General features: G+C 34.0%; 3 protein-coding genes across 3 annotated transcripts; 1 reads left to right on the top strand and 2 right to left on the bottom strand.

Annotated features, from left to right (window-relative positions):
- Nucleotides 1-1,097: 1,097 nt before the first annotated feature.
- Nucleotides 1,098-1,614, top strand: LOC105769204 (uncharacterized). Its single transcript, XM_052631341.1, has 2 exons — nucleotides 1,098-1,511; nucleotides 1,606-1,614. The coding sequence occupies exons 1-2, from the start codon at nucleotides 1,098-1,100 to the stop codon at nucleotides 1,612-1,614; spliced, it is 423 nt and encodes a 140-aa protein (XP_052487301.1).
- A 713-nt stretch (nucleotides 1,615-2,327) lies between these two features.
- On the bottom strand, nucleotides 2,328-5,129 carry LOC105769203 (protein NUCLEAR FUSION DEFECTIVE 4). The gene is made up of 3 exons (XM_012589678.2): nucleotides 4,665-5,129; nucleotides 3,221-4,131; nucleotides 2,328-3,154 (listed from the first exon to the last, which is right to left on the bottom strand). The coding sequence occupies exons 1-3, from the start codon at nucleotides 4,986-4,988 to the stop codon at nucleotides 2,668-2,670; spliced, it is 1,722 nt and encodes a 573-aa protein (XP_012445132.2). The 5' UTR covers nucleotides 4,989-5,129; the 3' UTR covers nucleotides 2,328-2,667.
- Nucleotides 5,130-9,666: 4,537 nt separating this feature from the next.
- On the bottom strand, nucleotides 9,667-11,477 carry LOC105769688 (uncharacterized). Its single transcript, XM_052631521.1, has 2 exons — nucleotides 10,457-11,477; nucleotides 9,667-10,038 (listed from the first exon to the last, which is right to left on the bottom strand). Exon 1 carries the CDS (start codon nucleotides 11,352-11,354, stop codon nucleotides 10,737-10,739), a length of 618 nt encoding a protein of 205 aa, XP_052487481.1. The 5' UTR covers nucleotides 11,355-11,477; the 3' UTR covers nucleotides 9,667-10,038; nucleotides 10,457-10,736.
- Between the last annotated feature and the right edge of the window lie 720 nt (nucleotides 11,478-12,197).

The raw sequence follows: 12,197 nt of genomic DNA, 5'->3' as shown, positions 1-12,197 counted from the left end.
TGTACAAGTTATGGGACATTTTTAAGCAATCCCTACAACTTTACAAAAATATTATTTTAGTCATTCATTTAAAATTTCATTATTTGTCAAATCACTTTAAAATAGACACAAAATTTTAATATCTTTCAACTTTGCTATCGTGACATGTATATGGATTGTCACGTAGGTGCCATGTCAGTAATTAATTAATTCTTTTAAAATTAAAAGTTATTTAAAAGTATAAAAATTATAAATCAAAAAACATATTTTTAATATTTTAAATTTTAAAAAACTAATTATTTGCTTATGGGTATGCATAGATGTTTCGTCATACGTTAACTTTTTATCTATTTTGGGTGACCTAACAAACAATACAAAAGTTCAATAACTAAAAGAAACAAAAAAAAAACCTTTAAAAAATAAATAAATTCTTTTATAAAATAGAGGGGCAAAATAAATTATTACCCCTTTAAGCAACCATTCCCTACCATGTGTCTGGCACAATGGGAAACAGTCGGCCCACTTCAATCCTTTTTGCCAATGCCACAACCTCAAGGGCAAAATACGCAATTGGGTAGTACACGTTTTTGACAATGTTCTCAAACAACAAAAAATAGTCACACCTAAAAACAATTAATGCTTGTAAATATTTTTACAATATTTCCTAATGAAAAGATAAGGTTGATAAAATGAATATCTGCCAAAACGTATTCACAAGTGAGGGTATAATTTTTGTTTTATTAGAAGATAGTATTGATAGGGTTACTCATAGCAAGCACATGCACCCATAGTGTAACCTTAAATAAAAGACAAAAGTTTGATGAAATCATATGATAATATGCCCAATTTCACTTCACGTTCCTCTCAGTTTCAACTACCCTCCAAATTTTTAATTCAATATTTAAATAGCAGCAGCAACTTGAATTCTACCATGGTTATTTTTATGTATTTACCGTATGACACAAGTATAATAAATGTGACACAACTAAAAAGCATCCGTAATTGCAATTTGTATATATATCCCTTCCTTGTAAGCTTGGACCACTCATAGGCGACCATCTTAATATAAACCCCTCCAATTTGTTTAGCATCCTATGTTTAAACCAAGCACCAGTGCAATGGACTGGTATTCTTGGTTATCAAAGACTGCCCTTGAGCCTTCTCTTGTTTATGAATATGGCCTTCTTTTTTCTCACAATGAGCTTCAGAAGGAGGATTTAGCCTATTTCAGCCATGAGTTTCTTCAGAGCATGGGAATTTCAGTTGCTAAGCATAGGCTGGAGATTCTCAAGGTTGCTAGGAAGGAAATTGGGGAACCCCCTAAGAGCTTGTCCAAGCTCCTTTTAGCAATTAACAAAACAAGAAAGTGTTTCAACAAGTATGTCAACAAGTTGGTTCATCATGATAACAACGTGATTAAACCGTTGCCAGGGCCAGAGCCGGTTCGTCATCAAGATCAGCGGAGACTAGCGGTGGCGTTGTCACGGAAAGGTAGCAAGAACGAGAGGGAGGTGAAGATAGAGCAGCCGATGGTGAGAACAACCAGGAAGGTAGCAAAATCTGGTCCCTTGGACTATAGAGGACAAGAGAAATTGTTGGTCCCTCCTAGGAGCTTGAAATTATCAGGGCCCTTAGATAGAAGAATGCAGGAGAAGCTAGTGTTTAATTACAGGAGCCCCAAAACTTCATCTGCTCCTACTGATATTGCAATGGCTAAAGAGAGGTTGATGCTGACAAATGGTCGTAGGAGCCCAAAATTGTCTGGACCTCTTAATTATGTAAGACCTCCAAGCCCAAGGATTCATGGTGATCATTACAAGGAAAAAGCAGGTGGTGACTATGATGATCATACAGTATTATGGGCAGAACTGTTTCAAGACATGAAACCCACTTGACCATGTCTGAGGAATCTTTCTTACTTTTGTCGGGAAAGTTGAACCATGCACATTCAAAAATGCATGTGAATCTGATATAAAGGTTTGTTCTTGTTGAGTTCATGTAATCTAAATTTTTTTTATATTAATATTTCCTTTAAGATTTATGGTTTGTTAGGATCTTCTTGCTGTTACAGAGAGAGTAATGTCACAAAAAGTAGAAAACAATATTCATTAGCCACTATTGAAAGTATTCAACGACTTTCATCCACCATTTTAATGTAACGGGGGCTTGGTCGAATTCTTTAACAACAGCCAGCCACCGTCTTAAATAGTTGCAATGAATGCCAGTTTCTTATTCATCATAAATATTGTATCCCACAAAATCTAAGGTTCTTTAAAGTTCTTGTCTAAAAATACAAAGGAACATAAGGGCCATACCCGGTAGTGTTTTCATGTACACAAACAATCAGATAAAGAAAAAGTATAGGTTCTTTGCATTTAAAAATACTTAATCACTGCCTTTAAAAGTAAAGCTAAAATTAGCAGCTCCATTATCAACTTACAAACTTGCAACATCGTTAACAATAACAAGCTCCGGCATATCAGGTTAGCAAGTATGCAACAATGCAGCTCTAGATAGATTATACATAATTAGAACAAAGGTTGTAAGATTAGAGCTTGGATGCGCGTGTTGAGTAAATAGACAGCCATCGAAACATGAACTTCATTTATTAGCAAACTACGTGAGTGGAAATACCAAAAGTAGGCCTACGAAATGATCGAAATTTTTAGACACTTTATCTCAACAAACTCAGTAAGTTGAAGTTTGGGGCAGCCTAAATGAACCCCCACCGTAAAGCATTTGGTAAACAGGCCATATCCTCTTTGTTAGAATGATGCTTGCTACTGAGCCCACACCACAGATACCAGCAAGGATCAGGAAAGTAAGCCTAAAGCAGTTTGGACCGATGCATGAAATGCTTGAAGTGATCAGACCAAGTCCGTGCTGTTTTGCAGCCTCATTATCATATATATATCCTGCTAGGAGCCCCGAGAAGAGGAATGCTCCGAGAGGATTTCCTAGGGACATGAAATTGTAAAATATACCAAAATGCTTCAAACCGAAAAGCTCAGAGACGGTGGGGATCATGATTGAGAACTGAACACCATAGCATATTCCTAGTAATGCAGTTGCAGCATATAATGTACCACTAATAGCTGATGCAAAGAGAAGGTATGTGATGACCATGATGATTTGAGTGCATGTCATCCAAAGGGTACGGGGAACCGTTTTTGACCTGCAAACAACAACAAAGTCTTATAACCATTTGAGCTGATGTAAAAGGTTGCGGGGAACCATTTACCTGACGAAATGTTCGGATACCACACCCCCACCAAGACGGCCAATGAAGTTGCAAAAACTGAAAAGAGACAACAGTATTGTCGTGCTGTGTATGCCTTGTGCAATCCCTATCTGAGCCAGATTGTTGAGAACAGTCACACCGGAACCAACACCAGTGAAGTAAACCAAGAAAAGAAGCCAGAAATCGGCTTTGATTACAGCTTCAGTAAATTTGAAATCCTCCCCCCTTTTAGGCCTCCTCTTCTTCTTAACTGCCCCCTCACCCACGGCAAGAAGCATGGCCACCTCTGATGCTTCATCACCTTCACGGAAACTTCCCAGGTACGTCGACGATTCAGATGACTTCAACAGTGGTTCAGTTTTGTCTGCATTACCTTCACCTTGAAGTGTTTCATCTGAAGATGCAACTTGTTGGTTACGTATCTCAGGTTGGTTGATCCTCAAAGGACAAAAAGTCATCTTCACAGGAATCGCAAGGGGAGCCATGAGAAGAACCACCATTCCGACAAGAATGGCATAAGAAACCTCAGCACTAAAATGAAAAATAGGATCTAATATCGTTGTTGTTAAAACATACAAGCCAAGAACCACACTAGCAACTTGGATAAAAAGAAAATGGCCATGCTCGGCGGAGTCTTCGCCAAAGGCAGGAGTACAAGCCCTAACAAAGTACATCATTACAAAGCAAAGAATAGGGACACCAAACGAAAGAAACATCAAAAGGTTAGCAGAGGATTTCCGAAGTATGGTGCTGTAAATTTCTGTAAATACCGCAGCACTTAGCCCAGCATAGCCCTTGAGAATACCAGCAACCGTGCCTCGACTGACAGGGAAATTTCTCATATTAGTGACTAGCACTGCCGTGCTCAACCAAGCACTACTGTTGGTAGCTACACAAAGTGCAAGCCATAACTGAAAAACCACAGAAAAAAATAGCAATCATTACAAAGGCATGAATATCCTACTCTATTATAAGTATTTCAATTATTCTTGATCCAAAGATTATGGTCTCTTCTAGTGCAACAGATATTAACGGAAAACTAGTTTCGAAGTACATGTTATTGTCAATTCCATGTCTTGTATGTATCAAACCATCACTTTAATCAAGCTTCAACGAAATTTCCTAGCTAGTTTAAAGTATCAAGCAACCCCAAATAAACCTCATTATTTCACCATGGAATTACCGTAACAAATTTCCTAATATTTCGAAGCAACAAGTAACGCCAGCTCAAAACCAACTTTACCAATTTGTATCAATCATTACAGTAGATCATATCTTCCAAAACTCCATAAAAGGACATGGTTGATCTAAGGATGCAATTAACTTCCAACCCAAAGTGCAGATAAATAAGGATTTGATCTATATAGAAACCAATCTAATCATTAATTTAAAAAAAAAAACATAATAGCAGGGATCTGAAAACAATATAAAGAAATAAACTTACCAGCCAATAAGGCAGATATAGAACAGTTTTGCTAACAGCAAGCCAAAGAACACCATAACCCAAGATACAAGCAAAAGATCCAATCAATAGAATAACCCAAGGTGGGAACTTGTTACAAGCAATACCAGGGAGTAATCCAACGTTTTCACCAATATCATTAGCAACACCAAGCATTGTCAGCTGATGTTGGTTAAACCCCAGAACAGATTTCAATGAATGGGAATAAAGGGGGAAGTTGTAGGCATTCCCAGATGCTATCTGTACCCAGACAGCAGCACCAAGACCAACCCATGGTGGTCTTGTCCCTGCTTTGAGGTTCGCCATTGATGTTTTGTGGTGAATTTGGACACCCAACAGATTTTTGTGGGTTTCGTTGTCTTGAGGAGAGAGAGAGACGTGGATTTTAAGAGGGCCAGGGAAGTGAAGAGAAAAGAACAGAAAAGAAAAGAAGAGCTTCTTCTTTTTGAAAAGTAGGGAAGGCCTAAAGTTTTGTCTGAAAATGGGATGACATGGCATTTGGACAAGTTTTTGCAGCAGTGTAACATGTCCATGTCAACTGGAGCTTCAGTCTATTTTATTTTCTATTTTCTTCCTGAAATTAGTGGTTTGATCGTTCTATCGTCAATCTGGAATCAAAGCTCAAAGATGTGCATTTTAAGAAATGGAATCTGTTCAGTGGATTTTTTATTTTTATCGATATAGACTTCTTTCAAGAAAATAATGAAAAACAAAAAAATGAGGACAACAACATTTTATTATCCATCTTTTCGGGGTGTGTAACCAATTTGCTTATTAATCAATTCACGTCATATATTACATTTGTAATTTACAATTCAGAAATATATACATTTTAAATTGATATATTTTGAAAATGCGATGGATTCAGGATATAATGCACGATGAATGTTTTGTAGTTGGATTGTATTTTTTTAAATAAATAAATTTATTTTTATATGTTAAATTAAAGAGAAAATTTATCTTTTGTTAAGTTTTTTATCTATTTTTATTAAAACGAGTTCTAATAAATTAGCATAAAGTACTCGTAGCACGTTAATTTTATCAATCATATTAATTTTTAATAGTAGAAATGAATAAATTTTTAATAAAAATCATTTACTTACTCACGTACAAAATTTAATTTAATTTTTAAAAATAAAATAAAATTTAACTATTAAGAACTTTTATTAAAAAATTTCACGAATAATTTGCTTCTATCAAATTAAAAATAAACTCAAACAAATTATAAAAAAAAGATCCATTAAATTTAAGAGTAGATAGCTTTTGTTTGGGAATAACTTAAATTAAGATGATCCTAAAATTAAGGTTTTAAGTATTAATAAAATTTTGCCACATTATCAAATTTTAAACACATGAAATTATTATTATACACCCATTCATATTCAACTAACTCTCCAACTCTATTTTTAAAAAAATCATAAGTAATTAAAATTAAAAAATCAAATAACATATAAACTTTAAAATTTACACTGTTCATTGAAGATTCAATGCAATATAATTTTATTCAATGCAATATATTTTTACTTTTAAAATATATATATAATATGAAATAAAAACTAAAATGGAAAAAAAGAAAAAAAATCCACTGCTTATAAACTATTTTTCTTTAAATTGGTTGCATAAAAATAAAAAAATTAACTTATCAAAAAATAAAAATGTTAAAAATTGTAAAAAATGTTTGTTTATAATTTAAAATATTAATTATTTTAAGTAAATTAGAGAAAATTATAGGTATAGATAAATATATAATAATATTTTGCTATCTTTAAATTTAATGATGTGACTTAAAAATTATAATTTTTAAAATCATTTTTTGTTTTATATTAAAAATTATGAAGTTGTGTTCTTCCTTAAAAAGCATTGAACAATATTCAAGAAAGGAGCATGACCCACATGTAAAGTTACTTATGTCACACGAATCATGGTGCCTTTCGTTATTGCGACACCAAGGATTTTGGTGGGTCCTCTTTCTCCCTTGCTTTGTTTATTCCACATTGTTTCGGTTCAATTTGTCGACACAATAATCAGCATAGCACCTCTTCTTTTCTTTTCTTTTATAAATAGGAGAAGTATTAAATTTATTTTTTTAACATGAAATGTATTAACATCAAGAATATGTAAATTAATATTAATAAATAGATGTATTCTGGCTGACCAATCAACAATCATATTTCTTTCTCTTTTCATAAATTAAAATTTAACAGATTCAAATTATCAAAATATTTTCTTTATTCTCCTAACGAGACTTATCGATGGCTTACTTACAAAGCAATCATTAATCATTTCCACTACCAACGTACAATCAATTTCAATAATCACCTTAATTTATCTTTTAATCCATATAGAATAGCCCTCAACTCTAAGTTCATTGCCAAACATCTACCAACAAGCATTTGAAAACTTTTGAATAACACCGCTTTTAATACATCATCATCGTTGATCATTAAAGTAACTTAATGTAATTGATGTATATAATGATTCTTATAAAGAAAAGTAAATAAAAAAATGTGTATGGATAGTATTGAACCGTGCCTGGAGTATCAGTTCGCCGCCATTTGGATTGGGAACAAAAATACATGCTTGGGGAAGCAAATTGAAGACATTGTTTGAGTTGCAAATTCCTTTCATTGTGGTCTCATTATTTTTATTTCCAAAATTTATAGGTGTTGAAAATTGGGATCCAACGGTCAATGTCGTTTTTTTATGGTAATTTCTAATTAAAAATTAATTTTATAGTTAATTATCAATCAACTTATTTAAAAGGGTCATTGAATTATTTAAAATTTGTTATTTAAGTCATTAAGTTTTTATGTTTTATTTTAAATAAAGTTCAGCTAGTAAGTTCTAATAAATGATTTGACGATTGGTACGTTAAATCAATACTCATCGGCGAGTAAAAAACATACCTTAAATTCAATTTTCATTTTATAACTTTTTTAAATTAAGTGATCAAAACATAAACATACAAATATATATTATTTTTTATTTAATAATGTAAAGTTATTAACATCCCAAACTACTTAAAAAAACTAATTAAAGGGTAAGGTAACTCCCAAGTCTTACAATACTGCCATGGTTTGATAATTCACATAGCTCATAAACCATCAATTAATGCAACAAAGTAAGGTGGGGGGAGGGGGGGTTGAATCAGCAAGTGGTTGGTCAATGATCGGACTCTGCATTATGGGTTAACCATCCATCAATGCAAATTAACTACGTTTTGAATGCCTTTTCAGCGATTGTATTGAAGTGCCCAAACATTGTGTTTTTAAGTTCATAGATGAGCTTTCTTTTTCTTCAACAAAAATATTACTCATTTTTCTTTTTCTACCTTAAAAGTTTAACTGATCGGAATGACTAAAAGAGAACAAAAATCCCAGACATCTTTAACATTCAGTCTTCCATGTCCAAATGTCCATGGTTGCACGACAATGAACTTAGAAACAGGAGAAACTAAAATTGTCAAAACATCAAACCCATGAGTTCTCCTCTACCTAGAAATTATTATATACTATCATATTTTAAGATGGACGTAAAGAAAGAAGAAATTGTTTGATTATAGAAATAAAAGGCTAAAGAAAAGAGAGGTGTGACATGGAATGGATCTATTGATTAAGCCCATCTCTTTTGGGAACAGTTTTTGCAGCCCAACATGTATGGGTTCACTTGTATATGAAAATCTTAAAAGTGCAAAGCTAAAGATTATGTCCAACAAAACACATCACACCACGAAAGCATAAGGTTGGAGTTGAAGGGCAGCAAAAATGGAAAAAGACCCATACCCTAATCTTTTTCTTAAAGCAAAAGAGGTCTTAATCATACACCCCCTGGAGATATAAAAGATGAGTGCAAAAACTTTTATTAAATCATTGAACCTAGAATTTGGCCGCTGCTTCTTTGTTTATTAATTAAGATTCAATTAAAAGAATTAGGTATAGCTGCTTCAAATATACGCTGGAGATTTAGATAGGGAGATAAGACCAATTAAATTTATTCATTCGAAATACAGACAAAGAGCCTCAACAACATCATCTTTTGCCTCTTTTTCTTCGAGAGCTGGCCTCATTTTTATGTCTTTTTCTCCATTTGCAATAGCAACCATACATGGCAATGGATTCAACCTTTGGCCGGTTTTAATTTTTGAGAAAAATCCCATTTTTCAGAATACTACAAATATAAAGCTCCTTAATTTGTAGTATCCATGAACAAGTACTGGTCCTGCAGGTTTCAACATCATTCGAACACATATAGGATAAGAAAATATATTATATGCAACTCCACTCCAAGTCCATCCTTATCCTGATTAAAATGGAAAACAGCGTGGAACAAGTACCATCATAAAACATGTCACATGGTTGGGACTTGCCATGACCAAAAATATAGACTGCAAAAATAATAAATAAAAGATTTTCCTCATTTTTTTGTTGGTCGACATTTTCCCCACTTAGATGGAGGAGAAACATTGGACGATGATATGGTAATGATAGGGAAAATGGATCTCTTTTCGGCTTTGGGTGAAAGAGAATCTTACAGATAATGTGGAGCTATGAAATGAAATCAACTGGTCCCCCATAAGCTATGAAAACCACTTTTGACTGTTTCTACCTTTAATGATTGTGAAAGCTTTCACAGTTTTCTGGACCCATTTTGGGTGCCACCAATATTATGAGAATAAAGTAGGGCGGTTTCCTAAATGTTCCAATTTTATTCTTCTTTCCCTCTTTTCTTTAATACAAATTTACAAAAACAATGGATGAAATACTTTATTTTGAAGTTAAGACTGCAGTTTTAAGTCTTCTTAAATTAGGTCGAGTATTAGCTAAGAAAAATTTAAGCTTATCAAATTAAATCCAGGCTTTAGGGCTAAAATCATTCTTTTCAGTTTCCTGTGGGCTATTGAATTCCAGTGGGCTCTCCCAATGACCAGTTCCTTAAATTGGAAAACAATCTTATGTTTAGATGCACCCTTTGGGACTCTCAGGAGTCACTTGGAAATTTATTTTATTTATTTTATTTATAAATGTCGTAGTCAACTCTCATTCTAAATATTTGTCAACATTTCCATCCTTTCTCATTTTTACTGTCTTTTATGCATCATTAATTTCAAATTAACATGATTTTAACTATCATCATTTTCCCCTTAATTTCTGTCAATTTTACCAAAGGGGTCCTTGCTGTCACTTCTATAATCAAGTTTTTGACACTTCCCAGTCTCTCCAATGTTAAGTTTAATTTGTCCTTGATGTCTGTTCAGGTAAATTGTAAATCCAATGCTCAGTCTAATTCTCCTCCTTTGCACGGTCAAAGTAAAATGAAGTTGTGTAAAAGCTCTGCAAACGCTTGACCGATTTCAATCCTGTAAACAAGAAAAAAAATTAATTAGAACTAACAAAAAATGGTAAACATTAAAATTTTCAAAACAGAATTACGACGAGATTTCGAAAAAAAATAAAAGCAAATGGAAAAAAATTTAAAAAGAAAAGGGAAGACAAACTATGTACGGGACGAGTAGAAAGAGAAAAAGAACGAACGGAAGAAATAACGGAACTTCGGAAACGGGAAACCGAAAAGAAAACGGATAACGAAACGCAAAGCTGTACGGGGATGGAATGAAATGGAATGGTGTTTGGAGAACAAAAAGAGATGAAAGAATAAAATTTAAACCAATCGAAGCTGAGATTTGAATTTGGATTTTGGATTAGAGTTAGTTCCAATTATATCAAGATTAGATTAGTTTTTGAGTTTTAAGAGTTCATTTTTTTGTCCAAAACCACCTCAAATTTGCTATTGGCTGCAATTATATGTATCTACACCAACAAAGTATATGATAATATGTTGATCGGATTCTACGGTTTCGGTCGCCCGGAGTAAACTAAAAATCATATCCGTCCCGAGTCCTTTCGTCCAGATCCCCAACCTCTTCGTCGGATTCTGACTTCACCGCCATCATCTGAGGCGCTACTCCAAAGCTCCATCTCCAATCACCGCAAAATCTCGGAGACTTAACCAAAAAGCTTGAAAGAATAAAGCAATACCACTCAAGAGGAACCTTCATCAATCCTCGGCTTTAGACATCACGGAGAGTCGGCTAGGCCTCGGCTGAAACGCTGCACGTCGACGCTGCTGGTGAGAGGAAGGTCTAATCAAAGCCGACAACGCTCTCTTAACCAAATCTCCTTCGACTCCTCCAATTCTCACCAGCGAGTTCGTCATCGCAGATCTACGCGCGTTAAGCCGATTGCTAGGCGCGTAACCAGACGACGCGTGCGAATTATTGAATCCTTTATGAAGACTGCAACGAAACGATCCAGGATGCGTCGTAGGGGAACACATACAGGTACGCTTTGGCTGTTTGCTCTGTAAATTTCTCAACGCCTCGGTGTTTCTACGGACAGCTGAAATCGAACGATTCGGCGAGATCGGACGGCTATCGAGCGAGAATCGAACAGACTGCGACGATTGAGTGTGGTTATAAACATTGACGCGCGGCGGAGAAATAGATCTAGGTTGATTAAAGAAAGTAGAAGAGCGTGAAGTAAAGCTCGAACTGGAATAAGCAAAAGCCGAGGAAGAAGAAGACGGAGAGTGTGAAACATAGTGAGAACTGAATCGGCCTGATGGGGAGAGGGATCGGAGAACCGGTCCACTCGATTTTCTAGAAGATGCCGCCATTTTCTTAGGGTGTTGTAGAAAAGAAATTGCAGAAGAAGAGAAAAAACAAGGAGACTATTTTCTTGCTTTCTATATTTCTATATAGCCGTGTTTGGCTGTTTAGTTCGGCAAACCTAGCTCCACTCCAGCCATGTATTTATAGGACAACGGGAAGGGTTAGTAATTTGGTAATTTCGCGATATTTTCAAAGCAGGGATTTTTAGTCCTTTTGTTTTGCAATTGTACCTCTCAACTTTAATTATTTATTTTTCGTGCCGTCGCCGTTATTAGTACTGTGTGCAGCTATACAACTCATTGTTATCTTTCCATATTTTCACATTGATTATTTTTTTATTTTTTCAATTTGTTTTCTTATTTTATTTTTATTTTGGTTAACCGTTACAAATAATTAAAAATAGATTTGAAAAATCCTTTTATAAAAAGTTTCTGGCCATGTCAAAAAAAAATGTTAATTTCAAGTCATAATTATAACATTTATGAATTAGCATTTATACGACTTGCCTTTTTCTTTAACGTGCCATCAGTACATAATTAAATTAATGTTACAGCTGGTTCCATTTATTGTGAACAAATCAGGAAATTTAAAACGAATTAAAAGGAATGTATCCATAACAATATTGATAAAATTCAAGCCCCTAACCCAATTATAAGTCGCAAATAAATTTCCATTTTTCTAAAATTTATTTCTATATAATTCATTGTTGATGGTGTGCTACTTATAAAACAAATAAACAAAAAAAAAGTCTTTAATCTCAAATAATGAGAGTTGAATTTTAAGACAAGTCGAATAATTTTGAAGTGGTCAACTATGATGACCATGAAAAAGTGGATATAAATTTAAAA

This window comes from Gossypium raimondii, chromosome 5 (genome assembly GCF_025698545.1).
Source record: "Gossypium raimondii isolate GPD5lz chromosome 5, ASM2569854v1, whole genome shotgun sequence".
Lineage (NCBI taxonomy): Eukaryota > Viridiplantae > Streptophyta > Magnoliopsida > Malvales > Malvaceae > Gossypium > Gossypium raimondii.
This window is presented reverse-complemented; position numbering and strand designations above follow the sequence as displayed.